The sequence below is a fragment of the Syngnathoides biaculeatus genome, chromosome 14, assembly GCF_019802595.1.
Source record: "Syngnathoides biaculeatus isolate LvHL_M chromosome 14, ASM1980259v1, whole genome shotgun sequence".
Lineage (NCBI taxonomy): Eukaryota > Metazoa > Chordata > Actinopteri > Syngnathiformes > Syngnathidae > Syngnathoides > Syngnathoides biaculeatus.
The window spans coordinates 5,835,932-5,862,817 of NC_084653.1; the positions used below are offsets into that span (position 1 = coordinate 5,835,932).

Consider the following 26,886-nt stretch of genomic DNA (forward strand, 5'->3'; position numbering starts at 1 on the left):
CCAGACGGCAGCATCTTGCCACGCTTACAATAAGTAGTTGTGTAATATTCAATTGTGTAATTTATTGACATACATGTTCAGTTCAAATATGACATGAAATGCTGTAATAATACATACATTATATTTTTATTTTAAAAAACAAGATGAAGACATCACACTGGAAGACTGGTGAGCACAACGACGCCTCACAGTTCCGAGGTTGCGGGTTTAAATCTGGCCTCGCTTTTGTGGAGTTTGCATATGTTCTCTGTGTGCCTGCGTGACTTTTCTCCAAGTACTCCTGTTTCCTCCCAAATTCCAAAAATATGCACGGTAGGTGTGAAAGTCAAGGGTATAATGTGCATCTTGCCCACAATGAGCGGTGACCCGAATAGAGATGTACTTCAAAAATGGATGGCTGGATTACAATACAGGGACTTGTAAATGTACTGACATTTTTGCCAGAATAAAAATCACACTTTCGATCGTCACTATCATCAGACATGGAGGTGAATGATCACTCTGTTATTCTCTCATAAGTTTGAGTGGGCTTCAGGTCCAACAGCTGTAACAAAGTGAAATAGGAGTAGACCCACGGCCTGGAGATCCCCTGTGATTGTTTCATTCCCTCAGCCTCCAGCAGCATAGCCTTTTTGAAGGCCGTCTGCTGGTGCAACGGCATCATGTGCCTGCACGGAGAACAAGGTGTAAACAAGACATTCTAACTCTAAAACATGACTATTTACCTGGAGAGTAGCTCTGCCTCCATCCTGGACTCTTCTACAGCCATCAAATCTTGTTCTTCTGTCCTCATTTGGTGCTCTTCCTCTTTGGTCCTCCTGTCCTCTTCCTGCTCCTTCGTCATGAGGTACTTGTCTCTCTCACTTGCGTCCATCTCCTGTAAGCGTTTGCACTCTTCCTGCGTTCTCTGCTCCAGGCGCAGACGCTCCATTTCCACTACAAGCAAAGAATCCATCTGAACCAATAAGTAGGTAGACTGAGAACAAGCCAAATATTAATGAAGTGTTAATGAAAGAAAAATGTGCATAATGCACTGTAACTAATATTATAGAGTGCTTTCTTCCCTATTAAAAAAAAAACCCTCAAATAAAAAAAAGTGTTATTTTGGGGGCTGGATGGGGGGCTGAAACGCATTAATGGCATTTCCATTCATTTTAATAGAGAATGATGATTTGAGATCCAGTACCCTAATGATTTGTGAGTGTTACGTATTTCTTAATTTAATGGATTTAAAAATCTTTTTGATGGCACGGTGGTGCAAATGTTTAAAGCAGTGGCCTCACAGTTCTGGAGACCGGGGTTCAAATCCCGTCCCCGCCTGTGTGGAATTTGCATGTTCTCCCTGTGCTGCATGGGTTTTCTTGGGGCACTCCGGTTTCCTCCCTTACCCCAAAAACATGCATTCATTGAAGACTGTAAATGGCCCTTAGGTGTGATTGTGAGTGTGAGTGGTTGGTTGTTTAGATGTGCCCTGTGATTGGCCGGCAACCAGTTCAGTGTGGTTGAAAACAGCTGGGATAGGCTAACCCCAGCAAGGACACCCTGACTTCCCTTTCCTCAGCCACTTCATCCAGCTCTTTCAGGGGGATCCTGAGGTATTGTCAGGCCAGTCGAGAGAACCAGTACAGCATGTTTTTGGGACCTCCCCAGGGTCTCTTTCCAGTGGGATGTGCCTGGGATATCTCACCAGAGAGGCATCTGGGAGACGAATCAAATGCCCAAGCCATCTCATCTGGCACCTCTCAATGCTGAAGAGCAGCGACTATACTCTGAGCCCCCCAACCCCCACCCCCATGACCTAATTTCTTACCATATCTCTAAGGGAGATCACATATACTCTTCAGAGGAAACTTATTTCAGCGGCTTGTATCCAGGATCTTGTTCTTTCGTCTTGTTCTTTCGGTTATGGCCCACAGCTTGTGACCATACAGTCGTGTTCAAAATAATAGCAGTCCAATGTGACTAACCAGATTAATCCAATTTTCAGTAGACTTTTTTATCGCTACATGTCAAAAAAGTTACCAGTAGGTGCAATATATTCTCAGCAAACCAACAACACCAAACATTAATGATATAAACAGTCTTAATCCCTTGTTGAAAGGGGTCTTTAAAAAAAAAAAATAGTAGTCGGCTTTTGACTTTACAAACTCAAAATTATTTGAACAAACGTCTTTCTTGGTAGATTTTACCAATCCTTTGAATAACTAAACTAATATTTAGCTGTATGACCACAGGGTTTAATAACTGCTTCATAGCTGTGTGGTATGGAGTCATTCAATTTATGGCAGCTTTCATCTTTTATTCCAGTTGAAGATTCCTGAATGACATTCCAAAATTCATTTACATTTCTTTGTTTTGCTTCAGAAACAGGATTTTTGATGTCACCCCACAAGTTCTCGATTGGATTAAGGTCTGGGGATTGGGCTGGCCACATTGCTAAATTTGTTAGTTTAGAACCAAGACTTTGCAAGTTTACTAGTGTGATTGGGGTCATCGTTTTGTTGAAACATAAATTTCAAGGGCACATCTTCAAGGTAAGGCAACATCACCTGAAAGTATTTTGACATGGAAAATGATCCATGATCCTGGAATGTGATAAATGGGCTCAACACCATAGGAGAAACACGCCCATGTCATGATGCTTGCACCACCATGCTTCATTGTCTTCACTGTGTACTGTGGTTTGAATTCAGTTTGGGGGCCTCCTTACAAAATATCTGTCCCTGGACCCAAAAAGAACAATTTTACTCTCACCAGTCCACAAAATGTTCCTCCATTACTCTTTAGGCCAGTTTATGTGTTCTTTGGCAAATTGTAGCCTCTTCTAAAGGTTCTTTTTTTTAACAGAGACTTTGAGGGGATTCTTGTAAATATAGTGAAGAAAATAAGTATTTGAACACCCTGCTGTATTGCAAGTTCTCCCACTTAGAAATCATGGAGGGGTCTGAAATTTTCATCGTAGGTGCATGTCCACTGTGACAGAGATAATCTAAAAAGAAAAAGAAAAAAAATCACAATGTAGGATTTTGTAACAATTTATTTGTGTGGTACAGATGCAAATAAGTATTTGAACACCTGAGAACCAATGTTAATATTTGGTACAGTCGCCTTTGTAATTACAGAGGTCAAACGTTTCCTGTAGTTAACCAGGTTTGCACACACTGCAGGAGGGATTTTGGCCCACGAATCCACACAGATCTTCTCTAGATCAAACAGGTTTCTGGGCTGTCACTGAGAAACACAGAGTTTCAGCTCCCTCCAAACATTGGGTTTAGGTCTGGTGACTGGCTAGGCCATTACGGAGCCACTCCTCGGTTTTCCTGGCTGTGTGCTTCGGGTCATTGTCATGTTGAAAGACCCAGCCACGACCCATCTTCAATGCTCTGACTGAGGGAAACTGGTTGTTCCCCAAAATCTCACAATACATGGCCGCAGTCATCCTCTCCTTAATAAAGTACAATCGTCCTATCCCTTGTGCAGAAAAACACCCCCAAAGCATGATGCTACCACCCCCATGTTTCACAGTAGGGATGGTGTTTTTGGGATGGAACTCATCATTCATCTTCCTCCAAACACGGTTAGCGGAATTTTTACCAAAAAGTTCCAATTTGTTCTCATCTGACCACAAAACTTTCTCCCATGACTCCTCTGTATCGTCCAAATGGTCATTGGCAAAGTTAAGATGGGCCTTGACATGTGAAGGGTTTAAGCAGGGCAACCTTCCTTGCCATGCAAGGCATGACGTCTTAGTGTATTACCAGTCACAGGGTTAGGTGGTCGCAGCTCTTTTCAGGTCATTGACCAAGTCCTGTCATGTAGTCCGTGGCTGATTCCAATATACACAATGTTAATGGTGCACTGCTTCCCCCCTCCTAAGATGCTCTATGGGAGACCAGATTTTCCTCAAAGCCGTCTGGAAATTGTTCTCCATGCACTCACCGAAATCCTCCAATGGCTGAGTTTTTGCCTCAGCTGCATTTTGCTTGGCCAGCTGGTACCCATCAACTTGCAAAACGGCCCGATAGGTCTCGAACTTCAGCTTAACTGCATCGCTCACCCCTGTGATCCAACAACCGGTTTAGGGATTGCCGCCATGGCGGGCACCAACTACCTTAAAGCCACAGCTCCAGTGGGCTGCATCGGCAATAGAGGCACGGAATATGGTTCACTTAGAGTCCGTGTCCCCTGCCTCCCCCAAGATGTGGGTGAAGTCTTGCCACAGGTGGGAGTTGAAAATCGTTCTGACGGGATTCTCCCTAACGTTCCCACCAGACAATTACAAAAAGCTTGGGGCTGCCAAGTCAGACCAGCATCTTCCTCCACCTTTGGAGCTAAGTTAATACATTAAGTTAGTAAGCTAAGCTCACCATGTGGTGATCAGTTGACACCTCTACCCTTCTCTCCACTCGAGTGTCTAAGATATGCAGCCGCTAGTCAGATGACATGACCACAATGTCGCTCATCAAATGGTGTCCTCGGGTTTCCTTTTGTCAAGTTCATGTGTGGGCACCGTTATGCTTGGGCATGGTGTTTGTTGTGGACAAACCATGGTGAGCGCAGAGGTCCAGTCAGAGAATACTGCTTAGGTTCTGATGGGGCGGGGGCTTCCTCCCAATCACGGCCTTCCAAGTCCCACTGTCATTGCCCACATGAACATTGAATTCCTCCAACAGAATGATGGAGTCCCCAGTGGGAGAACTTTCCAGCACACCATCATAGAACTCTAGAACTTTAGCTTGGTGCATAAGCACAAACAACAGTGAGGACCTTTCCCCCCACCCAGAGGTGGATGGAGCCAACCTTCTTTTCAACCAGGGTGAACCCCCAGATACAGTGAAGAAAATAAGTATTTGAACATCCTGCTATATTTCAAGTTCTCCCACTTAGAAATCATGGAGGGGTCTGAAATTTTCATCGTAGGTGCATGTCCACTGTGAGAGATCATCTAATGAGAAAAATCCAGAAATCACAATGTATGATTTTTTAATGATTTTTTTTGTTTGATACAGCTGCAAATAAGTATCTTTAACACCTGTCTATCAGCTAGAATTCTGACGCGCAAAGACCTGTTAGTCCGCCTTTAAAAGTCATCTCCACTCCATGTATTACCCTGAATCAGATGCACCTTTGGGAGGTCATTAGCTGCATAAAGACACCTGTCCACCCCATACAATCAGGAAGACTCAAACTTATAACATGGCCAAGACCAAAGAGCTGTCCAAAGACACTCGAGACAAAATTGTACAACTCCTCACGGCTGGAAAGGGCTACAGAGAAATTGCCCAGCAGCTTGGTGAAAAAAGGTCCACTGTTGGACTGATCATTAGAAAATGGAAGAAGCTACAACATGACAGTCAATTTCAATCGGAGTGGAGCCCCATGCAAGATATCCCCCTGTGGGGTCTCAATGATCCTTAGAAAGGTGAGGAATCAGCCCAGTACTACACAACAGGACTTGGCCAATGACCTGAAAAGAGCTGGGACCACCATTTCCTAGGTGACTCCTGGTAATATACTAAGATCTCATGGTTTGAAATCATGCATGGCACAGAGGTTTTCCCTGCTTAAACCAGCACATGTCAAGGCCTGTCTTAAGTTTGCTAATGACGATTTGGAGGATATAGAAGGTCATGGAAGAAAGTTTTGTGGTCAGATGAGACCAAAATGGAATTTCTGGTCATTCCACAAAGCTTGTTTGGAGGAAAACGAATGATGAGTTCCATCCCAAAAACACCACCCTAACTGTGAAGCATGGGGATGGTAGCATCATACTTTGGGGGTGTTTTTCTGCACATGGTACAGGACGACTGCACTGTATTAAGGAGAGGATGATTGCGGCCATGTATTGTGAGATTTGGGGAACAACCTCTTTCCCTCAGTCAGAGCTTAGAAAATGGGTCGTGGCTAGGTCTTTCAACATGAAAATGGCCCAAAGCACAGAGCCAGGAAAACCAAGCAATGGCTCTGTAAAAAGCATATCAAGGTTCTGGCGTGGCCTAGCCAGTCTCCAAACCTAAACCCAATAAAAAATCTTTGGAGGGAACTGAAACTCCATGTTTCTCAGCGACATCCCAGAAACCTATCTGAACTAGAGAAGATCTGTGTGGAGGAGTGGGCCAAAATCCCTTCTGCAGTGTGTGCAAACCTGGTGAACAACTACAGGAAATGTTTGACCTCTGTAATTGCAAAGAAAGGGTACTGTAACAAATATTAACATTGGTTTTCTCAGGTATTCAGATACTTATTTGCAGCTATATCACACAAATAAATTGTTAAAAAAATCATACATTGTGATTTCTGGATTTTTATTTTTAGATGATCTCTCTCACAGTGGACATGCACATACGATTAAAATTTCAGACCCCTCCATGATTTCTAAGTGGTAGAACTTGCAAAATAGCAGGGTGTTCAAATTCTTATTTTCTTCACTGTACATACCGACCTGGGGGTGAATAAGTATAAACACACCTGCTCTGCCTCTCTCACCATGGGCAACTCCAGAGTCGAAAGGTTATGTGGTATCAGAATCCAAGCTGTCTGTGGAAGGGATCCCAACTATATCTCGTCAGAACTTCTCGACCTCACACCCCAGCATGGGCTCCTTCTGTCACACAGGTGACATTCGAATTCCCTAAAGCCAGTTTCTGTAACCGGGGATGGGCCCTTTCACAGGTGGTGAGCCCATGGGACCCACATTACTCTTTTAGGCTGTAGCCGGCTGGGTGCCATGGATGCAGTCCTAGCCACCAGGTACTCGCCTTCGAGCACCATATCCAGGCCTGGCTCGAGTGGGCCCCCCTGATGAGTCACGTCCTGGCAAACGGAACCTAGATCTATTTGATTTATCCTTCAGGGGAATTTTTTTCACCGTTCTTTCTCTGATCCCCCACCTAGGACCTGTTCCCCATGGGTAAACATACCAGAGGCATGAAGGCTCAGACAAATTAGCTCAGAGGATCATTAAGACATTCGAACCCATCCATTCATTTCCCAAGCCACTTATCCTCACAAGAGTCATGGGAGTGCTGGAGCATATCCCAGCTCACTTCAGGTGAAAGGCAGAACACCCCAAACTTGTTGCATTTGCAGGGGACATATCGACACCATGACTGAACCCAAGCTGCATGCACCAAAATCAGGTGTGTGTACCACTTTACCAACAGTGATATTCCACACAAACCAATCCACCACAATAATGTGATGGCTCAAGGAGATGATGGCAACCATTTCCAGGTGTACCCCACCTCTCGTCCGAAGAAAGCTGGGATTGGCTCCAGCATACCCATGACCCTTGTGAGAGTAAGTGGTACAGAAAATGGATGGATTGTTATTATCTCACCTTTCCTCCTTTGTTCTTCCTCCTCTCTCATCTTCTGCAGTCGCTCCATCTGTCGCCTCTTCTCCTCTTGACGCCTCCTCACCCTCTGTCGCTCTGCTTGCTCCCATTCGACTCGATCCTGCTCCTCCTCCTCGCGCCTCCTCCTCAGCTCCTCGTCTGCAAGTTTCCTCAGTCTGAGGGTGGAGAAAAAAAGTTATACCAGAAAGCTTTGTAACACAAATCAATGACGTTTCTTACCGAAGATGTTCAACTCTCCTTCTACGTTCCTCGTCCACCTCATTCCTCATGTTTTCCTTTGTCTGCTTCCTTTCCTCTTGCACCTGCACCCTTTCTTCCTCTTGCTCCTTCCTCTCCAATTCTTGCCTCCACATATTAGCTCTCTTGGCAAGATGGGGATTCTCTTCCTCATTTGTTCTGGAGACCTAAAACCCATGCACTATGCCAACATCTTCAAAGTGTTTTCAAGCATGGGCAATCATTTTCTTTGAATATGGGTGTCCCTCAAGGCTGCATACTATACCCACTTTAATACTTGGGATGAGAAAATATTGAGAATATATAGAATTGGTGGCATATTAGATGACTGTTTACAGTGTCTGCCTCACAGTGCTGAAGACCGGGGTTCAAATCTCGGCCCCACCTGTGTGGAGTTTCCATGTTCTCTCCATGCCTGCATGGGTTTTTTCAAGGTACTCCGGTTTCCTTCCTGACATCCCAAAAACATGCATTAATTGGAGACTCTAAATTGCCCTTAGGTGTGTTTGTAAGTGCGAATGGTTATTTCTGTGTGTTCTGCAATATGCTGGCAAGCAGTTCAGGGTGTACCCTGGCTCCTCCGTGAAGATACAGTGCTGTGAAAAAGTGTTTGCCCCTTCCTTATTTCTTTTTTTTTGCACATGTGTATCAAACACAATGGTTTCAAATCATCAAACTGATTTAAATATAACTTAGAGACAACGCAACAAAATACAAAACGCAGTTTGCAAATTACAATTAAATTTATTAAGGCACAAAAAAAAATCAAAATCTGTCAGACCCTCTGTGAAAAAGTAATTTTGCCCTGAACCAAAGAATGGGTTGTGCCACCTTTGCCAGCAATAAATGAAATCTGTTTGGGGTAATTGGTGATGAGTCTTTCACATCACACTGGAGGATGTTTGTCCCACTCTTCTTTGCCCGTTTAAAGTCACGCTGCAGCATCTCAAATGGATTAAAATCCAGATTTTGACGTGACCTCTCCAAAACTTTCATTATTTTAATGTTTTGTTTTTTTTTAGGCATTCAGATGTGGACTTGCTGGTGTGTTTCAGATTGTTATCCTGCTGCATGATCCAAGAGCGCTTGAGTTTAACGACACAAACAGATGGGTGGACATTTTCCGTCAGGATTTTCTGGTACACAATTTATTGTTCCATCAATCACAGCAAGCTGTCCTGGTCCTGAGGTACCAAAGCAGCCACAGACCATCACACTGTCATCAACATCAAAATGTTCTTTTTATCAAATGCTGTGCCATTTTTACGCCAGATGTAATGGGCCACACACCTTCCAAAAAGTTAAACTTCTGAGTCGTCAGTCCACAGTATGTTTCTCCAAAAGTCTTGAGGTTCATCAAAATGTTTTGTTGCAAATGTGAGACAAACCTTTGTATTCTTTGCTGACAGCAGGGGTTTACACCTGGGCACTCTCCTATGGAGGCCATTTTTGGCCAGTTTCTTTCTTATGGTATAGTCATGAACACTGACCTTAACTGAGGCCAGCGAGGCCTGCAGGTCTTTAGATATTGTTTTAGGTTCTTTTGTGCCCTCCTGGATAAGTTGTTGTCGCACTCTTGGAGTAATTTTTGTTTCTTGTCACTCCTGGGAAGGTTTGCCACTGTTCCCAGTTTTCTCCATTTGTGGATAAGGACTCTGACAGTGATTCCCTGTAATCCCAAATCCTTGGAAATGACTTTGTAACCTTTTCCAGACTGATGGATTTCACCTTTTTCTAATTTCTTGTTGAATTTCTTTTGATTGTGGCATGATGCATTGGTTCTTGAGGTCTTGTAGCCTACTTCACATTCTCTCTCATTTCTTGATTCAACAAAAATAGTGGTAATGAGGTTTGGGTGTGGCTTTCCCAAATTTGTGCTTAGTCACAGTAACTTTTTGATTTAACGGGGCAATTATGCAACTACTTTTTCACATAGGGTCGTAAAGGTTTGGATTTTTTTTTTGCCCTAATAAAGATTGTCATTAGTAAACTGCATTTTGTTTTTCCTTGGGTTGTCTCTGAGTGGTATTAAAGTTGTGTGTGAGATATATTTAAAAAAAAAACTGAAATCAGCGCGGGGAAAAACTGCACTGTAGCTGGGATAGGCTGCAGCACTCCCAGAATCCTTGTGAGGACAAGCGACTCAGAAAATGGAAGGAGGGATGGATGGATTTTTTACAATGATGGGTCAATGTTACACGATGTATCATATATTACCTTCCTACCTACCTACCTACCTACCTGCCTGTCAATTTTTCCATCAGCTGATCTACAGTGCTGTATTGTGTAGCACTTGCCAGCTCTTTAATTGGAACAATATCAAGCAAACTAGGGCTGAATTAATTTTTCAGAAATAACAATATCAAGTACAATCACTTATGACAAATTCGTACAGTGAGTTACTTAGCAATTCCGAACACTAAAATGTTGCCATTAAAAATATGGAAAATGCAAAGTATTAGGAGGACTTGTTATTCATTCATTGACTTGTTTATTTGTGCAATACTTGCATCATGTCGCCTGTTTGTTTCACACCTTTGATTGCAGCCATGTCATTAATGGGGCACCAAATGTGACGAGTGTAAAACCTGTGATGTGTGTGTGTGATGTGCTTGTGCTTGTGCGTGTGCGTGCGTGCGTGTATGTGTATGTGGCAGATTCACACCACAACCTGATGAAGAAAAAATATAAATCCTCATTCTTCCTTTGAACTGTAATTAAAGTTTGTGATGTAACCTTTCACACGTCCATACACAACTTCTGAATTCTACATTCTCAGCACTTTTCACGCCTTTGTTATGGAGTTGACCCTCATTTTTTTTTTCAAATTAAAAATTTGTAATGTAAAAAGGAGTTTTCTGTTCCAGACTCAAAATGTCTCCATCAAAAAATCTATAAACGTGCATCCATCCATTTTCTTCGCCATTTATCCTCACAAGAGTCGCAGGAGTGCTGGACCCTATCCAAGCGGTCAAAGGGCAGGAGGCAGGGTATACCCTGAACTGGTTGCCAGGCAATCGCAGGGCACACGGAGACAGACAATAGTCGAGAGCAATTTTTTGTGTCCAATTAATGTTGCATGTTTTTGGCATGTGGGAGGAAAATGGGAGTGCCCGGAGAAAACCCACGCAGGCATGGGGAAAAGATGCAAACTGCACACAAGTGGGGCCGAGATTGAACCTTGGACCTCAAAACTGTGAGGACAACACTTTGCAGCTGTGGAACTATGCTGCCCAATAAACTGAAAATGCTATTTTTGATAAATATTTTGACATTCGTAATAGTAAAACAGTATTGGTTTCACAATATATAGTTACTAGATTTAGAGATTTTAACTAAACAATAGAATAGAATTTTCATAACACATCAGAAAGTTGTTTTCAGAACAATCCTGTCACCTAATAGCATTTTATAGGTATTTCTGGACTTAGAAGTCTTGTGTCATGTAAAGTACTGGTAAGAGTACAGTGAACCGTCGCATAGTTGGGATTCTCCAATCATGAATTCACCTCTCAGAATTTATGAGGAAACCTGTCACCATTATTAGCTGTAAGCTCAACTATTTGCTACGTTTGTACTCAGGTCACAATAATTTCTATCCATCCATCTTCCGTACAGCTTGTCCTCACCCTCACTTGGGATCCGGGTTTGCTGGAGCCTATCCCAGCTGACTCTAAGGTGGGAGTCCTTAACTGTTCACCAGCCAATCTGAAGGCACACATAGACAAACAACCATTTGCACTCACATTCACACCTATGGGCAAATTAGACTTGCCACTTAACCTAACCGTGCATGTTTTTGGAATCTGGCAGGAAATCAGAGTCAATGGGGGTCAAGATGCTATGTTGGTGTGAACATTTTTGGGTGGGTGTCAATTAGTTCCATGATTTTTGCGATTCACAGCAGGGTTCAGACATTGTATGATGAATAATGTGACTATTGGAACATTTTTACTCTTTGTTATCAATGGCACCCTTCTGTAACTGCCTAAGAAAAACTCTTGGGCAGAAATCTTTTAGCGGCTCACAGAGCTGAAGTCGCACCAGATTTGTGGCTTAGTGTTTCACCTCCAACTCGATCAACTTTAGCGATGTTGGATTTTGCATATTGCACTGTACTAATCAATGTTGGCCACCATTTTTTCGTCCACCACTTGCACATTTCAATTAACAATGCTCGTATGTTACTTAAAACATACCAAATACTTGTAGTACTTTTATGATGGTGAAGTTGAGTCCAACTCATCAGTTTCACAAACCGAACAAGGTATTTTTCTTCCAACCTACCTTTGTCTTTACCAGCTTTAATATTAGCTGCTCCTCAGTTACCATGACGGTGGAGCATGATGATGACAGTTGACCTTGAGAGGATGTAAGGACCCTTATGTCGGCCGATAGACCTTCAAAGGAAGACCTCACCGACAGTCCCTCACAGGATGACCTCGGTGAGCTCCTCTCATTGGTGCCCAAGGACACAAGAGGAGACCTTCTGAAACGTGTTGATTGGACACTGCTGTCAGTGCTGTGTTTGTCATCAGTGGGAAGCCACTCTGTGTCTTCTACGCTGGTGTCAGCTTTTGTTTTGTTGGTGATGCTTCTGGGGGATTTTAGGTCAAATCCATTGCATGGTTCCTGTTCGGTTGCCACCTCCTCTTTCTCGAGACCATCTTTGAGTTGTTTATGTGCGGCATCATTAAGATCATCTGCAAATGTGAAGGAAAAATAACAATTGTTCACCATTCAAAGTACTTCTTTTCACTCTTACTTCATGCATATTTACACCATTTATGCAATAAATTCACATGTTTGGTTTACAGAAACATTGCTACGACAACAGAAAATAAATGTTCAGTATCGCGAGTGTGTCATAACATGATAAAATTCACATTTTAATGTGGAGTGTGTGTTCCAATTGCAGTGGAATCACACTCCTCAGCCTCCCTGGTAAGGTCTATTCAGGGGCGCTGGAGGGGAGGGTCTGTTGGGAAGTCGAATCTTGGATTCAGGAGGAGTAATGTGGTTTTTGTCCTGGCCGTGGAACAGTGGACCCGCTCTACACCCTCGGCAGGATGGGTGCATTGCAGTGCGCCCAACCAGTCTACATGCATTTTGTGGACTTGGCGAAGGCGTTCACCCGTGGGTTCTTCGGGATTATGGGGTACGGAACCTCTTGATATGGGCTATTCGGTCCTTGTACGACCAGTGTCAGAGTTTGGTGCACATTGTTGGCAATATGTCGGACTCATTTCCAGTGAAGGTTGGACTCCGCCAGGGCTCCCCTTTGTCACTGATTGTGTTCATAACTTTTATGATCATGAGTTTTATGAACGGAATTCCAAGGTGCAGTGGGTGTCCCCTTTAGGGCCTCAGCATTCCATCCCTGCTCTTTGCACATGATGCGGTTTTGATGGATTCATCAAGCTGTGATTTTCAACACTCACTGGAGCAGTTCGCAGCTGAGAATGAAGCAGCTGGGATGAAAATCAGCACCTCCAAATCTGAGACCATGGTCCTCAGTCAGATAAGGGTGGCGTGCCCTCTCCGGGTCGGGGATGGGATCCGGTCCCAAGTGGAGGAGTTCAAGTAACCTGGGGTCTTGTTTAGGAGTGAGGGAAGAATGGAGCAGGAGATCGACAGGCAGATCGGTGCAGTGTCTGCAGTGATGCCGACTTTGTATCAGTTTGTTGTGGTAAAGTGGGAGCTAAGTCGCAATTTACCAGTTGATCTATGTTCCTACCCTCACCTATGGTCACGAGTTGAGGGCTGTGACCAAAAGATACAAGCAGCCGAAATGAGTTTCCTCCGCAGGGTGTCCGGGGTCTCCCTTAGAGATAGGGTGAGAAGCTCGGTCATCCGGGAGGGACTCAGTGTTAAGCCGGTGCTCTTCCACGTTGAAAGGAGTCAGATGTGGTGACTGGGGCATCTGATCCGGATGCCTCCTAGGTGAGGTGTTCCGGGCACGTCCCACTGGAAAGAGACCTCAGGGACGACCCAGGACACGCTGGAGAGATTGTCTCTTCGCTGGTCTGGGAATGCCTCGGGATACCACTGGAAGAGCTGGATGAAGTGGCTGCAGAAAGGGATGTCTGGATATCCCTGCTGAAGCTACTCCCCCCACGACCCGACCCGGAAAAGCGTTAGTAAATGGGTGACGAATGGATGGATATCAGACAACATTTTGGGATGAACAACAAAGTTGGACATCCATATTAGTAAACTTAGACTTTACTAAATCCCCACAGAAACAATTCTGGGGAAAAAATTATACACTGCGGTGCATTGCCCCATAAAAAAGCACATATAACTAGTAAAGTGTCCCCCCCCCAATGAAATGCTATGTTGTGCCCTTAAAACACTATTCTGTTCCAAAAATGCTGCACAAGGAGATAACATATTTTGTTAGGCCTAAAAAAACCCGTTTTTACCATTAAAACTATTGAACAAGAACAAGACTACAACTGCAAAAAGCAAAATGTAGTTGTACAACGGATTTCATACACAAGTTAACTCAATACACACGATTAAAAACATTCAAATTAAAACATTTGAAAAAGTACACTTAAAACAGCTTTGAGTGTGCAAGAAATATCACAGAAAAGTAGAAGTATTCTAAAACGCAGGAGAAAAAAAGTTTTCAATCTGGATTAGAAAACACTCACACTTAAGGCTCGCGTCACCTCTCTTGGCAACTAAATGCCGGATCTATAACCTTAAAATGATGTTTTTAATAAATATTTTGACATTCTTAACTGTATAACAGTATGTTTCACATTATGTAATCACTAGATTTAGAGACTTTAATTAACCTAAAGAAAATAATTTTCACAAAAGACAGCTACACTTTTAGTTCTCTAATGCTCTAATAGGTCAGAAAATACCCACAATTGGTCACATCATATTTCGGCAATGTTAATGTGATCACAAAAAGGCTGTAAAGTGACCATAGAAATATATTTTTGCCATGACCTCAACAAGAATGGACAACAATTATTACGAAGAACTTCCCTTTTTACCTCTGGTATTAATTTAGATGCAATATGTCCCAAAACTTTTGTTCAAATAATTTATGATTGTAGCTTGTAGTTACACAGGGACATGTTTTAGGTCCATTCATATATACAATTTGACAACTCCTTCTCCTTATGCCCAATAGTTTTAGAGTGCATGTGATGCCATGTCATCTTACAATCTTTGTTTTTTAGCTTCGCCCATTGTCGTCTTCTGGTTGACTCTTCCTGTCTTTCTTTTGTTTCATTTGCTGTTTGCCTTGATCTGGTCTCACTGTTCTCTCTTTTCTTGATGACTCTCTTTTTTTTCTGAAACTGTATCATTTGGTAATCAAGACAAGGAAATAATAAAAATCATCAAACTGACAACAAACCACAAAATTTCTCACCGGAGATGTTAGTGTTGAATGTTCTTGTGTCTCTACTGCATCTTTCTTGGCCTCCTTGTCTTCAATGTGGCTTTTCATCAAGCGAGCGTCACTCTCTTCTTTCTTTAGCTTCCTCACGTCGCCAAACTTGTTCTTCCTGGATTGGATTTGTCCTTTTTGTGGTTTGACATAATTCACATCCTTCCCTCTGTAGGATCATGACATTAATGAGAATGTACAGCTCATACTTCTGTTGTAGTTTTTTGCATCCCTTATTTTTTTTCCCAGAGATGTTTTTTCCCCGTTTATAGAATAATGTAACTATTTAGAGTTTAATTGTTTATTGGCGGACGGCATAGTGGAAGACTGGTCACAGTTTTGAGGACCGGGGTTCAAATCCTGGCCCTGTAGTGTGGAGTTTGCATGTGCCTGCATGGGTTTTCCCCAGGCATTCGAGTTACCTCCCACATCCCTAAAACATCCATGAATTGAAAGCTCTAAATTGTCCTTAGGTGTGATGGTGACTGCGAATGGATGTTTGTGTCCATGTGCCCTGCAATTGGCTGGCAACCATTTCAGGGTTTACCCCGCCTCCTGCCCGATGACAGCTGGGGTAGGTTCCAGCACTCCCGCGACCCTTGTGAAGATATGCAGCACAAGGAAAAGGATGGGTGGATGGGTACATTCCGTTCTTTGAAAGACTTATGGAACAAGCCAAAATCATCTTAAAATGACCATTTTGGATTTTGAAACATACCGGAACAAATTATTTTGATGTAACAAAATAGCACAATAGCGTTTTTTTTTTTTTTTTGTACTGGTACAATGAAATGAGTCAGAACTCTTGGACAATGACTTCCTCTAACTGATCATAAAGGTGGGTGACGTCCATCCTCCACTATATGACAGGTGGCACTTTGCTGTCCTGCTGTATTATAGATTTTTTACTGTAAAATTTGTTCCCAAATTTTTTTTGTCCAATATTTTTTATCTATTGCTCTTACTCTAGATCACTGAATTATGTTCAAACCTGACATGGTAGTTATTTTTTTAGGATGATATCTTCTCCCCAAAAAAATTACGAAAAATGTTTTTTCATGCAACTGATATTATACAGCATAATAAATGATGTACATCCTTTCAAAGAACAATTAACTTTCATTTCTAAATAATATTGAACATTGGCATTGTAATGTACAGCAATAACTAAAATATCTTTGCTAAAAATATGGCTTGTCACGACCAATCGGAACGAAGGTAGGACCCAAATGGAGGATTCGGGAGATGCAAGGTAGTTCGGGGGAAAACGTTTATTATTAGAAGGTCGGGGATCGGGCAGGCAGTCAGGTGCAGCAGCGGTAGTTGGGACGTCGGGCATAGAGGGCAGGTCAGCGGGCAGGCAGGAGTCGGTACATGGGAGAACGAGCAAAGCAGGCAGGAGTATCAAGGGAGTCAGGCTTACGGGGTTGGTCGGAGAACAGGCGAAGGTCGGTACACACGGGTTGACGATCAGGGATACTAGAGTGCTGGAACGCGACATGAACCTCAACAACCTGGCCGAGAACCAGTCGTCATCGGGGTCCTATATATACACAGGGGATAATCAGCCCGCATGAGGCGCAGGTGTGTGCCTTCCAATTAGCGTGGCCGCGCGGGCACCCGCACAGCCCGGGCTGGAGCAGCAGGATCATGACATGGCTAGATCAAACTTACATGCAGGCCGCAAAAATTGCACTTTAAAAGAAAAAAATAACTTTTGGCGCAGAGGTATAGAGTCATTAAGCCACTAAAGAGGCCCAAAAATGTCTTTCAGCCTGCCAAGTTCAAGTAACTTAAACATCAGATGTGCAACACATGCATGACAGACAACATACCGGAAATAGCATTCCTCTGAGACCTAGAGTGCTCTCAGAAACTAAAGTTAAAATGAATAAAATTATACAACAAATAAATAAAATAATTTAATAAACAAATAAACAAAACAAATAAACTCCTCTGTCTAAAATATGTACATTATGTGATGGACATTATAAACAATAAACAATATGGTCAGTCTGGCAAAATTAACGGGAACTGCAATTCCTATATACAGTATACATACATGTTGCATTGACATTATCAGCAGCAATGTAAACAGTTGAGTATTATGGACAGTGTATTAAACTTTCAAACAATGAAGCAGAATAGTCAATATGATAATGTACACGATACTACACTGGCAAAGGGAAAACAATGCTTAAAGTGTAGTTTGTGCATGAGCTGAATTTATGGTCTATTGTTGAGTCAGTGGTGGTGGGTGCAGGGGAGGGATCATTTGAATAGATGAACAAAAATCACCCAATGCATGTACTCAATAGCTTTTGGGCTATGTCACAGTTTTTAAATCATATGGCATACATTTTCATATCTTCTTTTGTTTTCGGCTTGTCCCGTTAGGGGTCGTCACAGTGTGTCTTCTTTTTCCATATTTGCCTATCTCCTGCACCTTCCTCTCAAACCCCAACTGCTCTCATGTCTTCCCTCAACACATCCATCAACCTTCTCGTTGGTCTTCCTCTCGCTCTTTTGCCTGGCAGCTCCATCCTCATCACCTTTCTACCAATATATTCACTCTCTCACATCTGGACATGTCCAAACCATCGAAGTCTGCTCTCTCGAATCTTGTCTCCAAAACATCCAACTTTGCTTGTCCCTTTAATGAGCTCATTTCTAATCCTACCCAAACAGCTCACTCTGAGTGAGAACCTCAACATCTTCCTTTCTGCTACCTCCAGTTCTGCTTCCTGTTGTTTCTTCAGTGCCACTGTCTCCAATCAGTACATCATGGCTGGCCTCACCACTGTTTTATAAACTTTGCCCTTCATCCTAGCAGAGACTCTTCTGTCACATAACACACCAGACACGTTCCGCCAGCTGTTCCAACCTGCTTGGACCCGTTTCTTCACTTCCTTACCACACTCACCAATGACCCCAAATATTTGAAGTCATCCATCGTTGCTATCTCTTCTCCCTGTAGCCTCACTCTTCCCCCTCCACTTTTCTCATTCACGCACATATATTCTGTTTTACTTCGGCTAACCTTCATTCCTCTCCTTTCCAGTGCATGTCTCCATCTTTCTAATTGTTCCTCTGCATGCTCCCTGCTTTCACTGCATATTACAAAATCATCTGTGAACATTATGGTCCAAGGGGATTCCAGTCAAACCTCATCTGTCAGCCCATCCATTACCACTGCAAACAGGAAGGGGCTCAGAGCTGATCCCTGATGCAGTCCCACCTCCACCTTAAATTCCTCTGTCACACCTAAGGCACACCTCACCATTGTTCTGCTGCCATCATACATGTCCTGTACTATTTTAACATACTTCTCTGCCACACCAGACTTACGCATGCAGTACCACAGTTCCTCTCTTGGTACTCTGTCATCGGCTTTCTCTAGATCCACAAAGACACAATGTAGCTCCTTCTGACCTTCTGTGTACTTTTCCACTAGCATCCTCAAGGCAAATAATCCATCTGTGATACTCTTTCTAGGCATGAAACCATACTGTTGCTCGCAGATACTTACTTCTGTCCTGAGTCTAGCCTCCACTACTCTTTCCCATAACGTCATTGTGTGGCCCATCAACTTTATTCCTCTATAATTCCCACAGCTCTGAACATCGCCTCTGTTCTTAAAAATGGGACCTAGTACACTTTTCCTGCATTCTTCAGGCATCTTTTTGCCTCCTAGTTTTCTGTTGAATAAGTTGGTCAAAAAGTCCACAGCCATCTCTCCAAATTTCTTCCATACCTCCACAACCTTCCATACACAGCCATGTCCTCCCAATCAACTGAGCGACTGAGGCGTGAGCTCGCTCCCCGAGCCCTGGAGCTCGCTTGCCGGCGAGCGAGCTCACAGCTCCCCCAAGCCCTGGAGCTGTGCCGCTCACAACTGTGTATGGAAATATTCCTCCGTCTTCCCGATCAACCGAGCGGGCAAGCAGCTCACGCTTGTGTATGGAAGTATTCCTTCGTCTTCCCGATCAACCGATACTGCTATTTCTTCATCAGATGAGCATAAACCCGAGAAATCAGCACTGGGCATAAATCGTGTCCCATGTAATCAAGCCTTTATTGAGGCACATAACATGTCAAATCTGCGCACATAGTTCATGTGACTCGCGAAAATGGCAACGCCCCTGAAAATTCGTAATTGTCGATAAAAATCTTCTCAAAACACTATTAAATGAGAGAAGATTTAACATCATGTTGTCCAAATAGAGTACATATTACATGACTTATTGGATACATTGTTAATGCAAACCAGTGGATTTCCCCTATAATCACCCTTACCTGCTGCACATCCTTCCTATCTCTATCCCTCTGTCTGGCCACCCTGTAGAGATCTTTTTCTCCTTCTTTCATGTCCAACCTGTTGTACATGTCGTCATAAGCCTCTTGTGTAGCCTTTGCCACCTCTACCTTTGCCCTACGTCGTATCTCAATGTATTCCTGTCGCCTCTCCTCAGTCCTCTCTGCGTCCCACTTCTTCACTAATGTCTTTCCTTGTATGACTTCCTGTAATTTGGGGTCCCACCACCAAGTCTCCTTCTCCCCTTTCCTACCGGAAGACACACCATGTATTCTCTTGCCTGTCTCTCTGATCACCTTGGCTGTAGTAGTCCAGTCTTCCTGGAATTTCTCTTGTCCATCGAAAGCCTGTCTCACCTCTTTCTGAAAGGCCGCACAGCATTTTTTCCTTTCTCAACTTCCACCACCTGGTTCTCTGCTCTACCTTTGTCTTCTTAATCTTCCGACCCACCATCAGAGTCATCCTACACACCAGCATCCTATGATGTCGAGCTACACTCTTCCCTACCACTACCATACAGTCAGTAACCTCCTTCAGATTACTTCGTCTGCACAAAATATAATCCACCTGCGTGCTTCTACCTCTGCTCTTGTAGGTCACTCTATGTTCCTGCCTCTTCTGGAACTAAGTGTTCACTACAGCCATTTCCACAGTTTTTGCAAAGTCCACCACAATATGTCCCTCAAAGTTCCTTTCGTGGATGCTGTACTTACCCATCTCTTGTTTTGTCTCTTTCACCAACATGACCATTACAATCTGCAACAATCACAACTCTCTCTTTCTCTGGGATGTTCGGAACTACTTCATCCCTTTCTTCCCGAATTTCTCTTTCAACTCTAGGTCACATCCAATCTGTGGGGCATAACACCCTCAATTTCAAATTTTACTCTCATCACTCGATCTGATACTCTTTTCACCTCCAAGACATTCTTAGCCAGCTCTTCCTTTAAAATAATCCCTACACCATTTCTCTTCCCATCTACTCCGTGGTAGAATAATTTAATTCCTGATCCTAAACTTCTACCCTTACTATCTTTCCACCTGCTCTCTTGGATGCACAATATGTCACCCTTATATACCCTTTCTCCTAATCATATGCCAACCAACTCCTGAGCTTTTCCTGTCATAGTCTCAACATTAAAAGTCCCTACAATCACTTGTAGCCTCTGTGCATTGCTCTTCTTCTGACGACGACGAATCCGGTTTCCTCCTCTTCTTGTCTGCGACCCATAGTAGCTGAATTTCCATCGACGCCCAGGAGGTTAGCGGTGCCGGGGGCCGGCGTTGTTAACCTGGGCCACGACCGATCCGGTATGGGATTCTTTAGATGAACGCTCATATTTGTTTGGCCCAGTTTTTACACCGGATGCCTTCCTGACCCAACTCTCTGCATTTATCCGGGCTTGGGACCGGCCTACAGATTGCACTGGCTCGTGCCCTCATAGGGCTGCATTTATATTTTCATATCTGTCATCTTTAGTTTCATTTACTGTATGGATGTCATGTTAGCGGCACGGTCGATCAGCTGGTAAAGCGTTGGTCTCACAGTTGTGAAGTCCTGGGTTCAATGCCTGTGTGGAGTTTGCATGTTCTCCCCGTACATGCGTGGGTTTCCTCCGGGCAAACCGGTTTCCTCCCACATCCCAAAATCATGCAACATTAATTGGATTCTCTGAACTGCCCCTAGGTGTGATTGTGAGTGTAACTGTTTGTCTCTGTTCCCTGCAATAGGCTGGGAACCAGTTCAGGGTGTACCCTGCCTCCTTCCCGTTGACAGCTGAGATAGGCTCCAGCACTCCCCCGCGACCATTGTGAGGATAAGCGGCCAAGAAAATGGATGGATGTCATGTTATACACTGTATACAGTAATTGCTGCTGCCTGTGCAATTTCTTCTGCCTCTCAGCTTTTGAAAAGAGATTTTATCCCTCAATACGTGTTTACCTGGTTAAATAACGGGTGAACTAAGGCCCACTCTCCAGTTGTTTGAGTGTGATTTGAGACCGTTATCTGGGGTTCCAAATGATGCTGAAAATTTGTTTGCTGAAGTCAACTAATGCCTGACTATTATTAACGTGTGGTGCGATGGTAATGATTTATAAGCAGTTAACATGCCTGCATGTGTTTGCACGTGTGTTATGTGGGGAACAGACATGACTCTGAGCTCTGATATTTATCACTATCGAGTGAGCTTTTCACCTCCAGCTCTTCGGTCACTAGCTCATTAGCTTCCCGGCTACCACATCTAATAAACAATTAAGGCTGTGTGCAGCTCCAAAGGAAAAATCTACAATGCCTCTGATTGGCTCAGACCAACACACGTCTTATGCGCTTGATTCATTGCGTGTGAAAGCTCTTCACAAACAAACAAGCAAACACACAGACACACGAAGGGAAGGTCAAAAACAGACGCAGAATGAATATGCTTCATGTATTTCTGCTTATTTTTGTGTCTCAGATGCAGGACACATCAAACGAGATGCCTCAATAGTTTTTCAAGTTTATTGAAATTGTTTGAATTTTGTCAATTTTGTCTCTACTACTTCTGATAGTGTTTGAAATTTTTGCAACGGTATTATTTCAGTACCAGTATTGTAGCCCTGAAGAAAAGGAGTCGGAGGCGGAGTGTTGAACACAGGAGCAAACCTCGTTTTAATGCAGACATCAACAGAGTGAACCCATTACGGCAGGAACTCTCTAACACACTAACTGAGGCCGAGCATGACCCACAAAAGCTTATCCAACCAGTTGCCATCCGTCAAGCTGGCACGCAGGCCTGCTTTCATGGAGCAGTGGAACCGCTCGCAGAGACCGTTCGCCCGGGGATGATAGGTTGTAGTGCAGTGCAGCTTTACCCTCAAGCTCTCAGTGACTGCGTACCAGAGTTCGGAGGTAAACTGAGGGCCACGGTCGGAAAAGAGGTCGGACGGGGCCCTGAAGCGCGCAACCCATGTGCCGATGAACGCCCGGGCCACGTCCGACGACGTCGTCGAGGAGAGGGGAACGGCTTCAGCCCAGCGGGTCGTCCTATCCACCATGGTGAACATGTAGGCGAAACCGTGCGAGGGAGGTCGACGTTGACGTGGTTGAACCTCTTCTCGGGGACAGCGAAGGACTCCAAGGGGGCTTTTGCGTGGCGATGCAACTTAGCACACTGACAGGCCACGCACAAGTTGACCCAGGTCTGCACCCCATGGTCTGAGGCCTGGTCCACGCTCATACGGGAGTAGTCAAGACCGAGATGCACAGTGCCGACGAATTCCCTGGAGAGACACTCCGCGACCACATTGGATTTGCCGGCGATGTGTTGGATGTCCGTAGTGTACTCCGAGATGAACGACAGTTGGCGTTGCTGCCGGGCGGGCCACGGGTCCCCCACCTTGGACATGGCGAAAGTGAGGGGTTCAAGGTCCACATATGCCGTGAACTCAAGGCCTTCCAGTAGGGAACGGAAGTGGCGAATCGCCAGCCAGTGGCCGAGGAGCTCCCTATCGAATATGCTGTATTTGCTTTCCCTGGGGACCAGCTGACGGCTGGAAAAGGCAAGCGGTTGCCAGGCGCCGCTGACCCAGTGTTCGAATATGGCCCCAACAGTGTAGTCTGACGCGTCGGTGGTGAGAGCAACAGGGACCCCGGAGGACGGGTGGGCCAACATACCTCGACCCCATGTTCAGTAGCAGCAGAGGAGAAAGTGGGCCGTGTCAAGCCAGAGAACTTACCAAGGAGGAGCTGATACTTGGTGCCATCTGAGAGTGAACTGGAGAGACCACCATACATCGCCTCGTTGCGGCCACAAGCAACCCAGGAGAAAGTCAGTGCGTCCACCAGACGGCCCTTCTTCATGTCCACCAGCAGCCCGTGGGCACAAAAAAATCAGTGCCAAGGAGAGAAAATGAGACATCGGCAGTGACAAAGTCCCATGTAAAGCGCCGACCCCCGTAGCACAAGTCCACAGTCTTTACGCGTGGATAGGGGAGCCATTAGGGGACAGTAGGGATGGCCCCTGAGTCCTGCCAGCGGCGTCATCCGAAGTGACGGTCAGGACGCTCCTCTGGCCACCGGTGTCGCAAACGAATTTGCACCAGGAAAGGGTGTCCATGATGAAGAGCAGCCGGTTCTTCCTGCCCATGCTCACGGCCGCTACGGAGCGCAGGCTTTGGCGTTTCCCCGCTGCATCACAGTTGCAAGGGGCGTGGCACTTCTTTGCTTTTGCGCCAAAACGGGCGTGGAAGTAGCACAAGCCTGTGCCAGAGCGGCCGTCTGTGGCGATGGGGCCCCTGCTGGATGGCGGGGGCGAGTAACTGCGTGCCGGGGCCAGCACCTCAGGGGAGAAGCGCTGGGTGGCCAGGAAGAAACGGTCACCCTCCTCAGCTGGCTCTGGCCGTGAAAGCTCGAAAACTTTGAGGAGGTGAGCTTTGAGCCCAGCATATTTATCTCGGGCCCGGGGAGATGTGATGAAACTCACTGCTCTGGCCGCCGTTGAGCTACCAATGACTGAGACAACGTGGTAATAGCGCATGGTATCATCCGAGATCCCGTGGAGGGCGAATCGAGCCTCTGTGCGAACCACGCTGTCGCGGACGTCTTCCAAAACTCCAGCAATTTGAGGATGGCCGTTGCCATGTTCGATTCAGTTTCGGAAACCCCGGGACTGACGTCAGGGTCACCAGTGTAGCGCCAAGGAAAAGGAGTCGGAGGCGGAGTGTTGAACACAAACCTCGTTTTAATGCAGACATCAACAGAACCCATTACGGCAGGAACTCTGTAACACACTAAACCGGAAGTGTAACCACCGATCACGTCCGTGCGGAACCTCGTAACCTAACTCAAGGTCCCGTAAGTGAATTATGTAAAGCACCACAGTATCAAGTTACTTTATGACGGTATAGTATCAAAGTCAGAATTTTGGGATCATGACACTACTTTTCATGAGGTACATAGCTACCATATTTAATTCTTCTAAAAGAAATTGAATGGGAGCAAGGGAGTACTGTACTTGGTGTTACCGAACTCATTTCATAGGGATCATGCACATGACGTCACAGTTTCACGGTGCCATAAACAACGCTGCTCTGCAGTGCGGGAGTCGTTGAACCGGAGCAGATCTTTCACAATGCCTGAGACCTTTTGTGTGGTTGGTTGTCACAATAGACGAGACAGTTCTTCAAAGAGATCATTCAATGGAATACCAGCTGAAAAGGCAAGATAAAATCGCTGGATTTCCACAATTAAATGGGATTGAAAGTGCCCAACGAAATGCACACTGTCATGATCCTGCCGCTCTAGCACGAGCTGTGCGGGTGTCCGCGCAGGTGCGCTGATTGGGAGGTGCACACCTACGCCTCATGCAGCCTGATTATGCTGTGGATTTATATGAACGCGATGACAACTGGCCGGCGCCAGTTCGTTGATCTTCATGTCCCGTTCGTGTGCTCCAGTATCCCTGATTGAACCTGTGTGTACCGACCTTCGTCCGTTCTCTGACCAACCTTGTAAGCCTGACTCCGTTACTTCTGCCTGCTTTGATTGTTCTCCTGTGTACCGACTCCTGCCTGTCCGCTCACCTGCTCTCTTCGCCCAACGTCCCAACTACCGCTGCTGCACCGGACTGCCTGCTGGATCCCCTACCTCTGCATATAATAAACGTGTCTCCTTGGACTACCTTGCATCTTCCGAGTCCTGCATTTGGGTCCTACTCTCGTTCCGATGGGTCATGACAGACACGCCTGTTTGGCAATCATTTCATTTCAGGTAGGAATTATTCTCAGTCTCAAATTATCTAGAAGTATTTATAACACCAAGTTGACTCATTTAAGAACAATGCGTATTTAAAAATAATAATAAATCATCTGTCACAAAGAGGTTTATGGAACGCCCCTGAAAATTCGTAATTGTCGATAAAATCTTCTCAAAACACTATTAAATGAGAAAAGATTTAGCATCACATTGTCAAAATAGAGTACATATTACATGACCTATAGGATACGTTGTTAATGCAAAACAGTGGATTTCCCCTTTAAAGTATAGAATTTGCTTTTTGGGCAATGTATTTGTCTGTGCTTTCATCCTCAACCAGGCTGTGTCAAGGTGGAATTTTAACATTACAAACCATCTCATCTTGCACTTTCTACATTGGCTTCAGACCAGACCTTCTTTACTCAAAAAAGAGAAAATCTCATCCAGTTTCACCACTTTTTCTTGTATTATTCACATACCCCGCTGTTTGTAATTTTAAGTGTACCCCTTTCAAATGGAGGGGGGCAGTGTCAGGTAAACTAAGAAGTAGAGTGTGTGGCCCGGTGTGGCCGACCAGCAGCTCTTTGTGAGAGACAGTGTGATGCCGTGTTTGGGAAAAAAAAAAAAAAAAAAAACAACGTCGGGCTGTAGTTCACTGTGTTGGATTGGTTTTCCTCTGCGCTGAGTGTGCGACAAGTGCGCAGTTGCGCAGCTTAGAGGGAACATTGCTTAGGTATAACAACTCAGTGAGTTATTTTAAGGTCTTGAGATTCCATCCCTAATCACACCCGCAACATTATATCTGTGGGCATGACTGACCAAACCCGTACATTTTTTAAATGTGAGTGATTGATGTCGGCAACAAAGTATTTGTATGCGTCCAGACTTTTATATGCTTTCAAACTTTTCTGTGTAAATCTCGATGACTTATTCAGCAGATACATGTGCATATCCAGTTGTCCAAGACAAGCGGAAGCGAATTAACAGTCAAATTTCTTATCAGCAAAAACATCGACTTCGGCATTAAATATGGATCCTCTATGCCAAGTGTCTAATTTTTCAACGTACCTTCATTTCTTATCACCTAAATTTTTAACGGAATCAGACAAAACTCTGTGTGTTGTGCTACTAGACATGTTTTCTTTCTCAAAGGAATTAATTTGCAACAATGCTTTGTTTGACCGGCAATATGGTGACATAAACAAAAATCGCATGATTTTATGACGTAGGTGCACGAGCTCTATATTTGGGCCCAGCAGATGTTTTCATCAGGATGAGCATTTCTGGCCCTGTGATTGGCTGGGGACAAATCCCCACGTCTTGCCCAATGTCAGCTGGGATAGGGTTCACCTTATCCGTAACCCTACTGAGGATAAGTGGTATAGTAAATGTATGCATGAGCACACAAGCAGGTTTAGGTGAGTTTTTGAGTATGGCAAAGCCCTCAAAATGGCAATTTCTTTGGCCTATGATCAATAACACTATATTCTCAATATAAATTGTATGATCATGGACCATTTTTAAGTGATGGGCAAAAGGCTTCCCATGCTTTACTGTAGCCAAAACAAAAACAAAATCTCTGTAGATTTTGAACTCTACCAACCAAAGAGGGGTCAGGACTGGATGGATGATTTTGGTTGGTTATTTTGAGGCTGACTTTACCGATGTCAGGCACACCAAACGTAAGCTCCAGTGACACAACAAAAAACAGCGATGGTCTGAGGTTTCCTTTCTCACCCTGCAGCGTGCCTCCCCGCATTCTTCTTCATTCCCACTGCAGCTTCCTCTCCAGGTGCTCTCCCAGAGACGACACCCTGTTGGCTGGAGGT

General features: G+C 44.5%; 1 protein-coding gene across 2 annotated transcripts; it reads right to left on the reverse strand.

The window, feature by feature from the left end:
- Nucleotides 1–238: 238 nt before the first annotated feature.
- On the reverse strand, nucleotides 239–26,859 carry LOC133511993 (trichohyalin-like). Of its 2 annotated transcripts, XM_061841160.1 has the most exons (8): nucleotides 26,795–26,857; nucleotides 14,991–15,177; nucleotides 14,781–14,916; nucleotides 11,882–12,297; nucleotides 7,577–7,761; nucleotides 7,340–7,512; nucleotides 726–936; nucleotides 239–668 (listed from the first exon to the last, which is right to left on the reverse strand). In XM_061841160.1, exons 1-8 carry the CDS (start codon nucleotides 26,824–26,826, stop codon nucleotides 497–499), a joined length of 1,512 nt encoding a protein of 503 aa, XP_061697144.1. In that variant the 5' UTR covers nucleotides 26,827–26,857; the 3' UTR covers nucleotides 239–496. The 2 variants fall into 2 exon arrangements, with proteins under 2 accessions (XP_061697144.1, XP_061697145.1); XM_061841161.1 differs by lacking the exons at nucleotides 14,781–14,916; nucleotides 14,991–15,177 and having other exon boundaries at nucleotides 26,795–26,859.
- Between the last annotated feature and the right edge of the window lie 27 nt (nucleotides 26,860–26,886).

Bases quoted from the DNA above. Each gene is read 5' to 3' on its own strand.
- LOC133511993 (XM_061841160.1), bottom strand. From the start codon at position 26,826: ATGAAGAAGAATGCGGGGAGGCACGCTGCAGG. The intron at 7,762-11,881 runs GTAGGTTGGAAG...CATGGGTTTTAG, and splicing joins TAAAGCTGGTAAAGACAAAG to GTCTCCAGAACAAATGAGGA. The intron at 7,513-7,576 runs GTAAGAAACGTC...CTCCACCCTCAG, and splicing joins AGGAGAGTTGAACATCTTCG to ACTGAGGAAACTTGCAGACG.